This window comes from Onychostoma macrolepis, chromosome 16 (genome assembly GCF_012432095.1).
Source record: "Onychostoma macrolepis isolate SWU-2019 chromosome 16, ASM1243209v1, whole genome shotgun sequence".
Taxonomy (NCBI): domain Eukaryota; kingdom Metazoa; phylum Chordata; class Actinopteri; order Cypriniformes; family Cyprinidae; genus Onychostoma; species Onychostoma macrolepis.
Window position 1 is genome coordinate 9,368,687 of NC_081170.1, and position 18,530 is coordinate 9,387,216.

Sequence of the window (18,530 nt, forward strand, 5' to 3'; positions counted from 1 at the left end):
CCAGATAATGATCACAGCACTGATAGTCGCCAAAATTGAGCGCAGTAATGCAGCAAAATTGAGAGGGCGAACAGTAGAGCAACTCTACAACAAACGGCCCCCTGTTCGGCACCCGTTTTAACACACTGTGCAGTTTTCGCCTGTCCAGAGTTTTGACGTCGTTTCACTTATTGGCTTCTGTTTTCTTTTTTTTATAAAGCAAACTTTAGCCCTTAGGGAGTGAAACTTTTTTTTTTTTTTTTTTGGTTTGCCATTGGAGATGCGCTTCACTGATATAAAGTTGGCTTTATTCTTTAAAGAGTTGTTTTGATGTGAATTTTTTAGACGCTTTGCACTCAAAACCAACTCAGTCTAACTGAACTCTTCTGAAATATTTTAGACTGGTTTTAAAGTCAGTATGAAATTGAAATGTATGATGGTTGACTACGTCTTCATAATCTTTCATCAAAAGTGCATTCTTCCTCTGAAATGACTTATCTTTTTGTCTGATGTCACCTAGGCCGTGTCAGTTTAGTTCATGTTAACTGCTAGCCAAATAGCTATAGGCATCGTATTAGCCAGCAGTTGTTATTAGTGCAGCTTTCCGATAGTTAATGCAGTAATTTAAAGGAACAGTTCACCCAAAAATGAAAATTCTGTCATTTAATTACTCAACCTCATGTTGTTCCAAATCCGTAAGACATTCGTTTATCTTCGAAACACAAATTAAGATATTTTTTATTAAAATCCGAGAGCTTTCTGACCCTGCATAGACAGCAACACAACTGAAACGTTTAAGGCCCAGAAAGGTAGTAAGGACATCATTAAAACAGTCCATGTGACATCAGTGGTTCAACCTTAATTTTATGAAGCTACAAGAATGCTTTTTGTGCACACAGAAAACAAAAATAACTTTATTCATCAATTCTCTTCTTTGTCAGTTTTTGTTGTCACATGGGCTATTTTAATGATGTCCTTGCTACCTTTCTGGGCCTTGAACGTTTCAGTTGCATTGCTGTCTATGCAGGGTCAGAAACTTCTTGGATTTCATTAAAAAAATCTTAATTTGTGTTCCAAAGATGAACAAAGGTCTTATTGGTTTGGAATGACATGAGTAATTAATGATAGAATTTTCATTTTTGGGTGAACTGTCCCTTCAGTGCTGGTTAGTTTTATTTGCAACATTTAACACGGTAAGTTAATGAAGCCCTCCCTGCCTCCTGTGCTCAGATACGCAAAGATCCACATCCCCATCATCGCCTCGGTTTCAGAGCACCAGCCCACCACCTGGGTCTCCTTCTTCTTTGATCTGCACATCCTCGTTTGCACCTTCCCAGCAGGTCTCTGGTTCTGCATCAAGAACATCAACGATGAGCGAGTCTTTGGTGAGCATGTCTAATGTCCTTGAGATTACTAGACGATGCGTCCACATTTAATTCAGTTCATCGTTTAAAGTCATTGCAAAAATGTCTAAAGTCCTTAGAAAAAGTCTAGCAATATTTGATTCTAGATGACACTAGATTTTATGATTCCATCTCTAATGCAGTGCCATATAAACATGTGACTTGAATGTCAAAATACTTTTTTTTAGGGATGGTAAATAAAATTAATCAAGCTAATGTCTTTTTCATTTTCATACAAGTTACTTTGGAATTAAGCCTTAATTTAATTTATTTAAAAAAATGTATCCATGGAATTGAAAATATATGAAGTGTTGTCAGGGTTGAAATCTCTTGTCTCTTGCTTTTCTGTAAAAACTTAATTTTGTTCTTCCAGAAGTGCCACTAAACATCCTTGAGCTTATTTCTGCCAGCAGGCTGTTTATTCTGAACAATTTTAAGTTGTAGTGATTGTGTCCTGTTTATGCCTGAGAACACTCACTGATGTTTTGATGTCTGCTTTGAGTATTTTCATTTGTGGAGAACAGAATGCTTGAATTAGTCTCAGTCCCCAGAAGAGTTTTTTAATTTTTAATTGCTGTCAAGGCGTTCCTGAGGTTTTTCACTAGAATAAACAAGGGAACGTGAACAGGCGACATGTTGCTACATGTTTAAAGGCCCACTTCTGTGTTTTTCCATTTCTCTGGAGTCATTATCATTGTACAGAACTATAAACACTACACTGCAGTTCATTAACGTTCATTCTACACTGCAGTTCCACATTGTCTGCTGGAATCATAAGTGATATTTTCTTTGTTGCCCTCTAGTGGCTCTGTACGCCATCAGCGCAGTGTACTTTGCCGGTGTGATGGTGCGTCTGATGCTGACGCTCACCCCAGTGGTGTGCATGCTCTCAGCCATCGCCTTCTCCAGCGTGTTTGAGCACTACCTGGGTGATGACATGAAGCGAGAGAACCCGCCGGCTGAGGACAGCAGTGATGAGGACGACAAGAGGAATCAGGGCAACCTCTATGATAAGGTCAGTGAAAGGACAAAGGTTAGGCTAACTACACCTTGTTGAATTAATGTTGCATTTTAAGCCTGCCGTATAGTAACACGTGCATTAAGGTCAGCTAAAAGACAAACGTCAGGCTAAGGACTCCTTGGTGTCTAAAATGTTGCATTTTAAGCCTCCTGTGCAATAATATTTATGGTCCCATTTAAGTAATATTAATCAAGTTATCATATATATATATACTATTTAATAAATCATTTTTTATTGCAACAACCTATTGTTGACAATTAGTTTGAGATAATATTATTATTATTATTATTATTATTATTATTATTGTGTATATTAATAATATATTTTAATAGTATGTTATATTAACTACTTTAAAATCAATTTACTGTACTTCGCAATCACAGATTCTAGCCCATGTCTTGGAATATATGACCCAACTAAGAATTTTCGCCGTATATTGCAATCTGAACAAATAACAAGTCTGCCACGTTTGTTCTGACCAACTGAGGAAAAAAGCGTTACCATAAATCGTGCTACCAATGGTGATTAAATCTAAAGATCGGTTAGCTCCTATCACATCAAACCGTGCATATTATTATTATTATTATTATTATTATTATTGTTATACTTTATTCTCAAATTATTAGTTAACAACATCAGCATTTCGTGACTGAGTATAGTGTGTATTAGCGTGTAGATTTCAATTTATGTACAGTCTAATCTCTAATTGTCATACCATTCAAGTTTCATATTAAGAAATTATTTTAACCCAAAAAGCAAACTATGCTCCCTTCGAACTGGTTTTCTTTAAAATACAAATCTTGTGTAATCCCAGGTTATCTGTAATCAGAAGCGCATTTAAAACTGGAATTTAATTTCATTCACATTATAAACACACAATCCTTTCTGGATTACGATCCGCCATCAGAATGATACATTTAATTATTCTAGCTGCTGTGAGAAAAGGTGAAATGATCCGTCACCTGCAGGATCCTCACATACGATAGCCTAGCAGCCGGGACAACTTTGTTTACAGACGTGACATGACGACGCAGTGCCATGCTCGAATTTCCTGCGAAAACCTACCTGTACCACTCAAATTAGAAAACATTATTATAAGTTTACCATTGTGAATCGGGCTAAAGTAAGGCAATAGTTTTGAACACTAGCTGGTTATGTACTTGCTCAAATATTGATTTCGGATCATTTTTAACCAAAAAACGTTACAGACTGCAGATTTAATTAAAATTAGATTTAAATAATATTATGATGAGAAATGTTGTGTAATATACCCAGTGTTATATCTTTTTAATAACGAATCATGTTTAAATCCAAATTATTACTGTTATTATTAGTAATTTATTTTTTAGTTTTATTTAGGTTTTTTTGTTTTTGACAGTTTGATCAGTAATTGCCAGACCCTTGTAGAAGACCCTGTGTTGGTTTATAGGGAATATTTTATTGTTGCAGAAAACAGAATAGTGATTCATGGGTAGCTTTTTTTTTTTTTTTTTTGTAGCTCATCTGTATTCATTCTGATCTAATTGGTGTTTCCATGCGCATTTGCAGGCCGGCAAAGTCCGAAAGCATGTTTCAGAGCAGGACCGCCCAGAGGAGGGTTTGGGCCCCAACATCAAAAGCATTGTTACCATGTTAATGCTGATGCTCTTGATGATGTTTGCTGTGCACTGCACGTGGGTCACGAGCAACGCTTACTCCAGTCCCAGCGTAGTGCTGGCGTCATACAACCATGATGGGTAAAAACACCTTCATTGCATCTATTTCTTGTTTAAAAGATTTTTTTTTTTTTTTTTAAAGAAGTTATTGGTTTTTCTTCCTTCATTTCTAATTACCTCCAGATCACGCAACATTCTGGATGATTTCCGTGAAGCATATTACTGGCTCAGGCAGAATACAGATGAGCATGCTCGAGTCATGTCCTGGTGGGATTACGGGTATCAGATCGCAGGCATGGCCAACCGCACCACGCTGGTGGACAACAACACGTGGAATAACAGCCACATAGCTCTGGTGAGGACAGACAACTGTCTAATTTGCTTTATTATTGTGACTTTTTCTAAATCAGTAAGAATTGAACTGATTTGTTTTGGTATCTTTAGCTCAGTAGTGCCATCTTGAGGACAATGAAAGATCATGTTCAGTGTTCTATTTCCTCTGCAGGTCGGTAAAGCCATGTCCTCCAATGAGAGTGCAGCCTATGAGATTATGAAGTCCTTGGATGTGGATTACGTCCTGATCATTTTTGGGGGAGTGATTGGATATTCAGGCGATGACATTAACAAATTCCTGTGGATGGTGCGCATCGCTGAGGGAGAGCACCCTAAAGATATCCGGGTCAGTGGCAATTTATTGTGTTGCTGAATTTGTATAATAAAGGAAAAAAAGTTTAGTCTTGGGCAGGTTTTTCTAACATTGGCAGTTGTCCAAAAAAATATATGAAGTCAATTAGTTATTTTTATTTATTTTGTTACTTTTTTTATTTTAATTTTTAGTTCAGTCCAGTTAATTTTGATTTTGCGTAAAAAAAAAAAAAATGCATAAAAATATAGATTATAGTTATATTTTTTTCCTCAATGAAAATAGTCAAAGAAGTCCTATAGAGGGAATGATGTTCTCTGACAGGACTTTAGCGTTCTGAGGTGCTCTATGCTTTAGTGTGCTGTTAGACCGTCACATTAACTCTGAGACATTGTGTATCTAAATGAATCCTTTCTAACGCACCACCGCTACAGCAATTAATGAAGGGCTTTGTGTAACATTCACTCTTTTGGACAGTTACTGTTGTTTGGCTTCAGGTCGCCCACAACGAGAAATATTCCTGTTATTATCAATCATTTATATGCTTTTATTTTTGTGATTTTACTTTTTTTCCTGTTTTTTGAGATGTATCTCCCCCACCCCCAAACTTTGCTTTCATTTGATAGCATTGACGATGTGTTCTGCTATTGCATGTCAGAGATTAGTCCTCAAACTGCCATCTTTTTGTTCTTTTCTAGGAAAGTGATTACTTCACACCACAGGGGGAGTTTAGAGTGGATAAGGCCGGCTCTCCAACCCTGCTCAACTGCCTGATGTACAAGATGTCTTACTACCGCTTTGGGGAAATGCAAGTGAGTGTTGCTTCCCTCTAATTCATTAGGTCTATACACAAGAGTCTTGTAATTGTTGTGACAATGGTGGAAAACAAGGGCTGATCTTTGAGCTGTCACTATTGTACCACTCTGATAGTGCAGTAATGGGCACATAGACGAAACCTTGCTGCTTGCCTAATGCCAAACACCTCCTCCACAGCTGGACTTCCGTACACCTCCTGGATTTGACCGGACACGAAACGCAGAGATCGGCAACAAGGACATCCGTCTGAAGCACCTGGAGGAGGCGTTCACCTCTGAGCACTGGCTGGTGCGCATCTACAGGGTGAAGAAGCAGGAGAACCGACAGGCTCTGGACCACAAGCTCCGTAACATCGCAGCCAAGCAGAAGTACACCTCAAAAAAGGTGATTCCGTTAGAACATCCTTAGGAACATCTATGATTTGTCTGTGTAAACTTCAATCATTTTAAATGTGTTCTTGTTATGGCTCGTCTAAAGAGTTGTAGCTTAATTGGGGTATTTGTATTAAGACCATATTAACCACCGTAATAAGTTGAAAATGTAAATTTTAAGGAATGTTCTTGTCACACATTATTAATTGATCATTTATTTTAATGTTAAAAGAACAAAATGCAGTTTCAGGGCTACCGTGTCCATGTTGCCTTTTTAATAATGTCTATAATAATAATAATACATATTTATATGATAATATATATTAGTGCTGTCAAACGATTAATCGCATCCAAAATAAAAGTTCTTGTTTACATTATATACATAATACATATACACAGTATACACAAATATATTAATACAAACACATGCATGTATATATTTAATAAAAATGTTGTTTATATATTAAATATACTTATAATATAAAATATTAGAATATAAATGTGTATATCGTCAATATTTTCAAAATATATACTGTGTATTTATATACACAGTACACATACATATATTATGTAAACAAATGTAATCGTTGACAGCACTTATAAATATTGTTTAAAAATATACGTTTTATAATATTTATCATAATATGAATATTCTATATTATAAATAAGTAATTAATGAATATAAATTTATATTTTATATTATTGCTACAGTATTTTTTATAAATATTACTGTGTGTAGTAATAAATATATATGTATATTTAATAAAACATGACTATTTTAAAACATTAAGGCTTTAGTATGGTTTAATTTTATTATTTATAGTTAATTTATTACAAATTTTACTCACTATTTATATAAAATACAGATATGACACTTTATGGACAATTTTATGTTTGTTTTTTTTTTTTTTTTTTAACTATTGTTTATGAATGATAATAGCCTAAAAACTAAATACTACAAGTAGTTGAACAAAAGTTCCCTTTATTTACTTGGCTTAGTTAACGTAAATCTAGATTTTCACTATAGTCTATTTGAGAGAGTGCTATTGTGTCCTATGGTAAATTTTCATTATGAATGTTGACTCACATATATAATTTCAAATATACTTGTTTCCTTTGGTTCACAGACAGCCAAGAGGAAGAGGGGACACATCAAAAACAAATTGGTTCTGAAAAAAGGCAAGAAACTGAACAAGAAGTCTGTTTAGCTATTGAATGAAAACGTTGAGAACGGAAAAAGAGGAAAACAAAAGACAAGGACAAATGCAACTAGTAAGTAATCCACCAATCAAAAAGAAGAACAAACATGTTGTCTGGCGCCGCCCACCTGAGAACATTTGATTGGAGGCTTTTGGTCCCGCGATTGCCATGATGGGTTCGAGGATGAGGCGAGGACGGGGATCTGCACCGCGGTTATAATCTGACAACTCTGGACTTAGTTTTGTTGTTGTTCTTTTTTTTTTTTTTCTTTTGTACTTGAATGTGCTGGTGAAGCGAGAGTGCTGCCCATGTCTCAAACGGAACGCACTATTTTTGTGGTACAGTTTAATATAATCCAACCGAATGCTAAAACAACCAACAAATATGAATTTCATGACGCTCAGTGAACCTTGGAGCACCAAAGAGATTTTTTGTTTTGTCAGAGCCTGTAATTGTTAACTTTTGATTAAAAAAAAAAACATTTAAAAATAAAAGATATGGAAAAATCTGAGGAATATGGAGCCGTCTGCAGTACGACAGCCCCTAAAATGCTCTCTTGGTTTCAACTGTTATCTGACAAAACCCGGTTTCCTACGTGACAGAATGCAGTGGGCTCTTTGTGGCTCTTGAGGGTTTTTTTTTTTTTCTAAGGCAGACATTGCAAAGGACTCGATCATTAGTAATGTTTAACTATTGTGGTGATTTTGAATATAAATGGTTTTGTTTGTTACATCATTTTGAATGTTTCTTGTTTCGTTTTTCTATTGGTTAAAAGGTTTTATGCAATAATTCTAAATTCAAATGAAGAAAATCCGCTTTTATTTCCTTTGTTGCTCATGTGTTTTGTCCAGAGGGGGCGCTGTGGTTTGCCACACTTCGCGAAAAAACTTATGGATGTTTTTCTTGGGCCAATTATAAATCAAATTTTTCCCCCTTCCTAAACGACTGTCTGCCAGGACAAAGAGTGAATTGAATTAGTTGTAGGTTTATAAAATGCTGCATTACTAGCCTGAATGCACTTTGTCTTAGTTCACCTTAATGTGGATCCACTACTGAGTAGCATGCAGGTGGAGAGTGCGTATTTTTAGTGTGAATATTCTGATCTTTTTTTTTTATATATATAATTTTTTTACGTTGAAAAGGGCGCTTCCTGCAACATCCAGTGGGTTTTCTTTTCCTCAGTTCTTCTGGGCTGCCATTTAAACTTTTCCCATCCTTGTTTGTTTTCTGCCTTTCTGCTTTTCATCCTTACATATTGCTTTTGCTTCATCTGTTTTTGTAAGATAATTAGAAGGAAAATTTGATCGGTTTTCCCCCTCTTCTCCATAACACATCCATATTATTCTACTCGGAGGGCTTTGAAACTAAGGGGAAGGTATTTATTAACAAGAATGCATTTGAAGTTGAGAAGAGGAAGCCTTTCATCCTGAAATGCAAAAACTGTTTTTTTTTTCCAAGTGAAAATTTATTCCATAAATTGTAAAATAAATAATAAAAAAAAACATTTAAAAAAGAGCGAGAGAGACGAAGATGCTGTTTGTGAGAATGAGTTGATGCCATTTGTGATTAAAAGACTCAATGAAAGAATCTGCCTCATCCATGTTTGCACTCACATTTTTTTCATTTTGTGTAGGATCATCTTTCTACTATTAATAGAATTTAGAAATGAAACATCTCCGGCTTTAAGTCATTGGTGTTATTCTACAGGTGTCCTCTAGGCGGCAGCTCTAGCACATTACATCGAGGAGCAGCTCAAGAATGCGACGTCTTTCAGTAGTTCTTAAGCCAATCAGATGAGCTCTACATGTCACGTGTCTAATCATTCTGGAAAATTACGTCACGACAACACTGATATAAATTGTATATTTCTCCTCAAAAATAGCACTGGTAAATAATCTACTATAGTGTAACGAAATATATATGATTTTCATGTTTAGAATTTTAGCCAGAGTAGTTACATTTTAATACTTGGAGAAAGAGTATAATTCTGGTTAAATGGGGCAAATGACGGCATGGAAAAACACTGAATTGGCTTTCATATACCTGAAATCTGTGTTTATGAAATCTGCTTTAATAATTTATCGTGTGTGTGTGCGCGTGCCCGTGCTGATGGACAGTGTTATGATCAAAGCTCTGTGTTCACTGGCACAGAGACCATTATCCGTCTCAGTCAGACGCTCGAAGGCACTCATCTTCATTCAGTCAAGACACTTTATGCCTATTACGGAAGTTACAAAAGGAGCAAGTTATGTAACTGGTTGTGGTTCAGCTGGTTTTAAAAATATTGCACATATTTGTCCTAGTTATGAAAATACTGAGGGGGAAGCTGATTAGGGAGACCTGAATTTGTGGCTTTAATCTGACATTACCTGGTTTAGATGTGCAAAATCAGGCCAGTTTAACTGACAACTGCTCTTGACTACATTAGATACATTGTAAATGGAATGCATTTCACTTTCTACTAAAGCGGTATACTTAAAGCATTTAAAGGCACAAGTTATTATTATTTATTTATGTTTGTAAGAATTATGTTACATAAATGATTATCTAACATAAAATGAGCCTTAGCTAGTTTTAAACATCAAATGTCTTTATACAACACTGGCATTATTTTGTATTTTTAACCACGTTTACATTCAACTATTGCTCAAGAATCAAATATTTTTATTTATGGGGAATAAATTGTTTCAGTAACCGACATTTGGTCTCAAACTAGCTTTTTTCTTGAAAAAGCTCAATGTTGTTTACATTTGTGACCCTGTTCATTACTATATGATTTGTACATGTACATTTTGACATTTAAATTTTATTTGAAAAATGACACAATTGAAACTAATTAGACAAAACCCAAAAATAGTCTGTTCTCCTTTTTTATTATTTTTTGGTGACGAAACTATTTTCAAGGACTGTTTGTTGAGAGAAAAAAATGGGCTGTATTTTGCACCTTATTAAAACAACTCGCATTAAATATGGTGTGCATTTTTTATTTTTATCTTGTATATATGTGTGACCATATAAGCTGAGTAACACCAACAACATTTGATTCTGCAGAAATAGTTTTGGTTTTTCTGTTTTTTAAAGTGTTGTGTGGTTAAAAATTAAAACGTGTGAAAAGGCCAAACCTCTGAAGATCTACTTTTTATAAACCAACTTGGATTTAATGATAAACGAAGTGACTAAAATGCATGCATATCACTGACCTTACTAAATCATCATGAGGGAAAAATACATTTGCACATGATTTTAAAATCTATTCCTTTAAATATCCATTTTATTCTTTCTTCAGGAAGTTCAACTGAAGCACAATACTGTCCTCATATGGTAAGATCGATTCAGTCATTCAAATAAAATGGTAAGAACATGAGAGGTGAGCTCTATTGAACATGAATACATCACTGCTCTCGAATACACAGAATGCTGCTTGCATCAATATCTGCCTTTACGGTGTTCTAAAATAACAGTTATATAACAGTTATACTCTGATACAGATGCTACATCTCTCCTGTGTGAAAAATCACTTTACTCAGTATTATTGATTACCAGAAGTAATATACAAATATAAAGATATTGCACAAGGTCACACAATTCAGGCCTCCACGTCCAAATCTTCATTATCCAGAGGGGCTTTTGAGGTATTATTTTTTATTTTTTTTTACCACCCTTGAGTTCATTTTTTGTTTTTGGCACCTTCCATTCTCCCTAAGAGGAGTAGGAGAAATGGATCTATGTCTTTCCCTGCTGCTTGAGTCCTATTGGTCGGCCAGCCCCTCGCTCACATGGACGCTCCCATCCGCGGGGAGTTCTGTGACGGACCCAAATCATGTGGCTCCAGCTTCACTTCATCACTTTGTCTTCCATAGAGGATTGTGGTACACCCATCCATCCCCCTGCAGCAAATTCAAGGACAAAAACAAATGCTAAATATGCTAGATCTCATACGAGAACCAATATCCTGCATGACTCTGGAGCTAATCATGAGAGGCAGGACACTAAAGGGAAATTAATAATATTTGGTCTCGTTGCAAATACACTGACATGACACAATGTAATGCTGTATTTATATTTATATATATATATATATATATATATATATATATATATATTCAATACATACACACGCATATATATATACAGCAGGTAAAATAAGTATTGAACACGTCACCATTTTTCTCAGTAAATATATTTCTAAAGATGCTGTTGACATGAAAGTTTCATGAAAGCAATCCATACATACAAAGGAAGAAATACAAATAAGTTCAGAAATTAAGTTGTGTAATAAAGTGGAATGACACAGGGAAAAAATATTGAACACGTGAAGAAAGGGAGGTGCAAAAAGGCATGGAAAGCCAAGACACCAGCTGAAATCTATCAGTAATTAGAAAGTCCCTTGTCAGTGGAAATTAATATTAGCTGGTTCAGTCCCAACTGATGGCCTATAAAAAGGTGTCTCATGACCAACGTGTCACACAAGAAACATTTAATGATGGGTAAAAGCAAAGAGCTTTCTCAAAACCTTCGCAACCTTATTGTTGCAAAACATACTGATGGCATTGGTTACAGAAGGATTTCTATACTTCTGAATGTTCCAGTGAAGACTGTTGGGGCCATAATCCAGAAGTGAAAAGAACATCATTTTACCATAAACCGGCCACGACCAGGTGCTCCTCGCAAGATTTCTGACAGAGGAGTGAAACAAATTATCAGAAGAGTTGTCCAAGAGCCAAGGATCACTTGTGGAGAGCTTCAGAAAGACCTGGAATTAGCATGTAGAATTGTTTCAGAGAAAACAATAAGTGAAGCATTCAACCGCCGTGGCCTGTATCACTCACCACACAAGGCTCTATTGCTAAAGAGAAAGCATGTTGAAGCTCGTTTAAAGTTTGCTGCACAACATTTAGACAAGCCTGTGAAATACTGGGAGAATATAGTCTGGTCAGATGAGACAAAAATTGTAGCCTTCTGATGCCATAATACACACCATGTTTGGAGGTCAAATATCGAGACATTCTTGATAAAAATCTGCTGCCATCTACCAGGATGATGATGAAATGAGGGTGGACATTTCAGCAAGACAATGATCCCAAACACACAGCCAAGGAAACTCTCAATTGGTTTCAGAGAAAGAAAGTAAAGCTGCTAGAATGGCCAGCCAATCACCTGACTTGAATCCAATAGAAAATCTATGGGAAGAACTAAAGATCAGAGTTCATAGAAGAGGCCTATGGAACCTTCAAGGTTTGAAGACTGTTTGTGTGGAAGAATGGGCCAAAATCACACCTGAGCAATGCATACGACTAGTTTCTCCATACAGGAGGCGTCTTGAAGCTGTCATTACCAAAAAAGGCTTTTGTACGAAGTATTAAATCAATTTCAGTAAGCGTGTTCAATACTTTTTCCCTGGGTCATTCCACTTTATTACACACAACTTAATTTCTGAACTTATTTGTATTGTTTTCTTTGTATGTATGGATTACTTGGATTGTTACCGACATCTGGTGAAAATTTCATGTCAACAGCATCTTTAGAAATATATTTACTGAGAAAAATGGTTACATGTTCAATACTTATTTTATCCACTGTATATACACACACATACATATATTAGTGCTTTCAAATTGATTAATCATGATTATTCGAATTACTAAAATAATTTTGTGTTTGCATAATATATGTGTGTGTACTACTGTGTATATGTACGGTATATCTAAATACATAAAATTAAATACAGTAATACAAGTATTTATATGTATTATATATAATATGAATGTTATATTATACAACATTATATTAATTTTATATGTAAATGTAAAGAAATGTACTTTTATTCACAGTGTATTTACAATAACAACTTTGAATGTGGTAAACATATTTCAAATAAATACTGTTCTTTTGAAATTTCTATTAATCAGAAATTCCTGAAAAATATTAAAAAAATTAAAAAATACTATTTATAAATTTACTGTATTTATGATTAAATAAATGCAACCTTGATTGGCATTAGACTTATTTCAAACACATGAAAATATCTTTCAGCTCCAAGCTTTGGATGGTTGAACTTTTAGTTTTAAGTTTGGTCCAATTTTTAAGCACCTCATAAAAACCACACCTGATCGCGGCCTAGTGAACTGGAACCAGTCTAAATATAAAGGACTTCCTTAAAACCAATTAGCTGACTAGTTGTTCAGATGACAGTGAATAGTCAATTTTTTAAAAATGTAGTTTTGCTCATCCGTAGGAAAAAAAAATAAAAAATTGTACACAAATGAAGGCTTTGAGACAGCAAGTCCTCAAAGTATGCTATTTAGTGTAGGATTAGAAAGCCTCACCTCTTTAATGAAGTACTTGGGTTTCCAGGTGGTACTGCTGGCTGTTCTCTGCTTCCCTTCTCTTCTCTGTTTCTCCTCCAGCTGGTGTTTGTGTTCAGTGGCTGCATCGATGTCGCCGGTCTTCAGTGCCGCTGTCACATGCTGCCACAGCCTCCTGTCAATCATTGTCACAAGACAGGATAAGGACACGAGAAACGCTTGATTCCCTGACCGTCGCATGAATACTGCACACAATATGTCAGTCTGGAAAGAATCGTGTTTAAAAGGTGTCTGACTGATATGACTCTACGTTTTTTTTCATGCTTGTATATGGTTGTGGAATAACACACCTCAGATAAAATTGACCCTAAATTGCACCTGAAAACTACTGCCATCATGTTGTAAGCAGCATAGCGTAGGATTTAGTTTTTTACATAATTAAAACATACTTAATTTAATAATTGTGTATGTTATAAAATGTACTTCAAAGAGCAAGAAATGTCTTTTTCAATTGTACTAATAATTTTGCCATTTTAATATATATTTTGGACAATATAATTATTTTTTGATTGAAAATATCTAGATGAAAAATGGCCAAGGGTGGACAAAAAAAATAATAATTATGGAGGAAATATAAATAACAAAAAAATAAAAGAAAATATATTTATGCAAAATATTTTTAAATACATACAAGCAATATATATTTGCCTATTATGGGATATTTTGAAATATACTTAAAATATATTGAAAATGTATTTTTGAAATATGGGCAATGACTTTACAAGTCATTCAAATGGTTGTTTCTTGAGCAGAGTAAGCTGCAAAACTTTGCTGTTTAGTCGACAAATGTCTAGCCATATTGATCAGGATAAGAAAAGCAACCTCAGATGATGAATCAGCCAAATCTTTTATTAAATTACACCCAAACCTTTCGAGGATCAATAGATCCACACTTTTCGCCTGCATACCACTGCTTCCATGCACCTCTCTGCCGCTCTGTATCTTCTTTTGATTGCATTACGTGTGTGTGGTAACACCAGGCTGAGAGCATTAGACTACTCTGATGGGCTCTGTCCTGTCCGGTTGGATCTGTCCTCCACAATAAGCCAATAAGCAGCATTAGAGATTATTAAGTGAAGCCTGCAGCTCACTCAGGGCCAGAGCGGTGCATGAGGGTCACGAGTATTTTAGAAGAGCTCTAGAGGGGCAGGATTTAGCTAAAATGCAGGATGCTCATTCACCGTGGTATTATCTTGATCACTGAGCTCTGATCTTTTACGCTAGTTATTTATTTGTATTGACTGAGTGCCTCTTTTCCCTAAAAGGAAGGTTTCACTATGCTGCCATTTGAAGCATAATGAAAATAGACAGTAATGGACTTGTGTACAAGATGAATAAAACAAAGTAACTCTAAATAAATACACATTATTTATATAAATGTATTTAGTCCATTTTGTATTTTGGCAAGTCTGACAATCAGACCATTTTGGCCTTTTTGACACTAGACCCAAATGGCTGCAACAAAGAAATGATTTTTAAAGATAATTATATATATATATATATATATATATATATATATATATATAGAGGTATTTTTTCAATGGTTATGAACTTTAAGTTTTTTTTATTTATCTTTTTCACCTTTTAAATAAATACAGCAAGAACTATAAATGAAAAGAAATTTGAAAAGGCATAAAAAGGATTAAACATGTGGGTTGTCTTTGTCACACAGACCTGACAAATAAAATAAAAAAATAAAATAATAAAATAAAATAAAATAAAAAAATAAAATAATAAAATAATAAAATAAAATAAAATAAAATAAAATAAAATAAAATAAAATAAAATAAAATAAAATAAAATAATTTTTAACAATTTTAACAATATTTAGCGATATTCAATATTAATTTAATGGTTATAAATTTTACTTTAAAAAAAAAAAAACTTTTAAATACAGGTTTAAAGCTGCTACTCACATAATATGAAAAGTCTACTACTAATTAAATAAAATATGAATATTAAATTGTAAAACAATGCTTATAGCAACTTCAAAGAAAAGATCCTTCATGTTAATTCTCGTTATCAATTCTCTCACATTGTCATTATTGAAGCTAAATTCATGAAAGCACCTCGATTCATACTGGCCCTGTTTCTCCAGTGGCCGGATCTTCTTCTTAATGACTGGCAGTTTGGAGGTGTCAATCACTTTGGTCTCTCCGCTGCTGTAGGTGAACTCCAGCGTCCCGTTCCACTCCCCCTGAGCCTTGCAGACGATGGTGCCGGTGGGGTTGTGCTTTACCTCAGCCGTGACTCTGTTGTAGAATGACAAAAGAAAAACCTGTTTGACCTGGTCTCAAATAAAACAGGCTCTCAGAGACAAGTCTGTTCACTCTCACCTGTGAACCTTCCCTCCGTAGAAGGGTTTGGTGTGGAATGTGACGGTGGAAGAGTATCCGCTTTTGGCGCAGCAGATGGAAGCCTTCCCACCCAGCTCCACCCAGGGCACTGTGAGGATGGAGCGAGCGTAGGCGGACGGCAGCGTGAACACATACTCCTCATCATGCTCCAAGAGATGTAACACTCCTAACGTAAAACACAGGGCACAGGTCACACACTCTTCAGCAGAACACACGGTTTCAGCTCATCTCCATATTATAGATTGGCAGCAATCCACGTTGAAGGAGTTTACAAAGCTTTTGCGTGTTAGGGGCAGAGGAGAAATTCAAAAAGCAAGCAAAGTATTAGGCTAGATGTTTAGGTTCTGATCAAATTAAAACATGAACAGTGATTTTGCATGAACACAACAACTGTGTGTCCTCTTAAATGACAGTCTAACAGTTTCATCTATCACATAGCGTCCAAAATCTGTTTAAATTCGAAACCAGTCCCAACCAATCCTAAAGGAATCAAATGTCCTGTAAGAATGTCCTCAAAGAAATAATGAAATAAGATCCTAATGGATAAACTGAAATCACATATTTCAATGTATGAATAGGTGTACAATTGAAAAAGAAAATACTTGAAAAGGTGGATTCTTAGAGCAGTGGGATTATGGACAGTGATGTTATTGTTAACTAAAACTAAAATTAAAAAATAATAATTTTGTTCATTTGAAATAAAGCTAAAATAGAAACATTAGATTAAAAAAAATAAAAATCTTGCCTTGGAAACCAGCTAAATTAAAATGTTTAAATTACTAAAACTGGATAAATAAATAAATAAATAAATAGTCTTTTAAAAAAGGGAATTAAAAAATAGAATTAAAAAACTACAATACTAAAAAGCACATAAAATTACTAAAAAGTAAATAAATAAAACAAAAGCTAATATAACATAATAATAAATACTACAATAGTATACAAATAATGCTAATAACAATAAAAAAAATAATAGTAAATGTAAAAAAATAAATAATTGTAAATAAAGAACTTTGACATAATGAGCAAAATGGAAGCCACAACAAACGATAAAAAAAGTTAACTATGAAAAATTGAAACAAATATTTGATTTTTTAGTACATTGTTTATCTATGTATGATAAACAGTTCTGTTAATGTCAACACTTGATGACCAATGTAAAATCTGGATGCTAAAGCAAAAGCTCTCTTTTTTGAGCATATTAGAATTGGCTCCAAATTATATTAACAATTTATTAGCATGCCTTTAGGATTATTATTTATTTAATTCAAGCTTAATTTCCACTATAATCCTTCTGTACAACCCAGTGTCGTGTTTTGACCTGTTCTGATTCATCAGATTTTTTCCGCAATGATTTAACTATATCAGTTTCCTGGTGCTCTTTGATTTTAATATACTATATTATAATGCAAGTCTCGAACTACAGTTGGAAGTTATTAATTAAAATGATGAATTGCGTCTAGCTGTGTAACTCGGGTAACATCTGAACAGCACGAGCATGTTCACAGCAGCTCTCTCAGTGGGCCTGGCCTCTTTTTATTCTGGTTACATAACGGACATCTGTCTTGTGGCAAAATCTCTGTAGGCTTTCAGCCAGGTCTAACAACAGCACATCTGTTTCCCAGAGACAAGAGAGCTGAAGGGGGGCGGGTGCAGTTCGGCTCCCTGTCTCTGGCTCTCTGCTCCAGAAGGGTCAAACGTGCTGTGGCCCGAAGCAGTGCCACTGGAGCAGTTCCCTGTGAGAATGCTCATGCCAGAGCTTCTCTGAAGGACCCAGTAGAGGACAGCTGAATTCATCTGTGCTGACACATGAGGAAACTACATTTGATGGAGCCGACATGGCTGATTAGCAGGAGGGACATTCGCTGTGTTAAGGCTGTTAATTCAATCATGATGTCAATTTGTAGGCGAACCTGGAATGCTAATTTACTGTGGGTTCCACAGTAATTCAAATGAGTTTTTAGAATAGTGTGTATTATTAGTGAGTTATTACAGTTAACTATAACTAAAACCATTTTTTTTTTAAATTGCTACTTAAAAAAAAAAGTAATACAAGTTAAAAAAAATAATTATATATTATTTTATTTTAGCTTGTTTAACTTAAAAATTAAAATTAAAACTAAAACTGAAATAAATTATATTAAACTATATAGACATATTCTACTAATAAAAATGACAAAAACATAATTACTAAAACGTTAAAATAAAAAAAAGAAATAAAAAAAAGAAAATATAGAAATAAAACCAATTGAATTCAAAATATGAATGAAAAAGCTATAATAGTAGTGATATTAAAATATTGCTGCTTCAGGTGGATCTTTTTCATATAATGATCAAATCAGTAAAATTATTGTGTTTTTTTGAGCCAGTTCTTGAAGCAATTCACAAATCAGACTGAATGATTCACTGAATCACTTACAAACAATTCAATGATCTAGTTGCAGAAATTCAAGGGTTAACAGAGTGGAAGATTATCAGTGAATAACAACTGATTAAAAAGCTGTCAGAACTATCAAAACTTCAGAAAACGTATTATATATATATATATATATATATATATATATATATATATATATATATATATATATATATATATTAGTGTTGTCAAGCGATTAATCGCATCCAAAATAAAAGTTTTTGTTTACATATGTGTGTGTTTTGTGTATATTTATTATGTATATATAAATACACACACATACAGTATATTTTGAAAATATGTA

At 34.4% G+C, this 18,530-nt stretch overlaps 2 protein-coding genes across 3 annotated transcripts in view; one reads left to right on the forward strand and one right to left on the reverse strand.

Annotated features, from left to right (window-relative positions):
• stt3b (STT3 oligosaccharyltransferase complex catalytic subunit B) overlaps positions 1–8,626 on the forward strand; it is a 45,122-nt gene extending 36,496 nt beyond the window's left edge. Inside the window, exons 9-16 of the mRNA XM_058745747.1 lie at positions 1,210–1,364; positions 2,186–2,397; positions 3,952–4,139; positions 4,242–4,413; positions 4,564–4,737; positions 5,400–5,513; positions 5,695–5,901; positions 7,016–8,626. Coding sequence (XP_058601730.1) covers positions 1,210–1,364; positions 2,186–2,397; positions 3,952–4,139; positions 4,242–4,413; positions 4,564–4,737; positions 5,400–5,513; positions 5,695–5,901; positions 7,016–7,096 — 1,303 coding nt within the window. The 3' untranslated portion in view covers positions 7,097–8,626. The remainder of the gene's footprint in view (positions 1–1,209; positions 1,365–2,185; positions 2,398–3,951; positions 4,140–4,241; positions 4,414–4,563; positions 4,738–5,399; positions 5,514–5,694; positions 5,902–7,015) is intronic.
• Positions 7,328–18,530, reverse strand: part of osbpl10b (oxysterol binding protein-like 10b) — a 58,726-nt gene continuing 47,523 nt past the window's right edge. For both annotated transcript variants that reach the window (XM_058745748.1, XM_058745749.1), the window contains 4 exons: positions 15,790–15,976; positions 15,523–15,705; positions 13,415–13,568; positions 7,328–10,975 (listed from right to left, as the gene is read on the reverse strand). In XM_058745748.1, the coding sequence (XP_058601731.1) occupies positions 10,931–10,975; positions 13,415–13,568; positions 15,523–15,705; positions 15,790–15,976 (569 nt within the window). In that variant the 3' untranslated portion in view covers positions 7,328–10,930. The remainder of the gene's footprint in view (positions 10,976–13,414; positions 13,569–15,522; positions 15,706–15,789; positions 15,977–18,530) is intronic.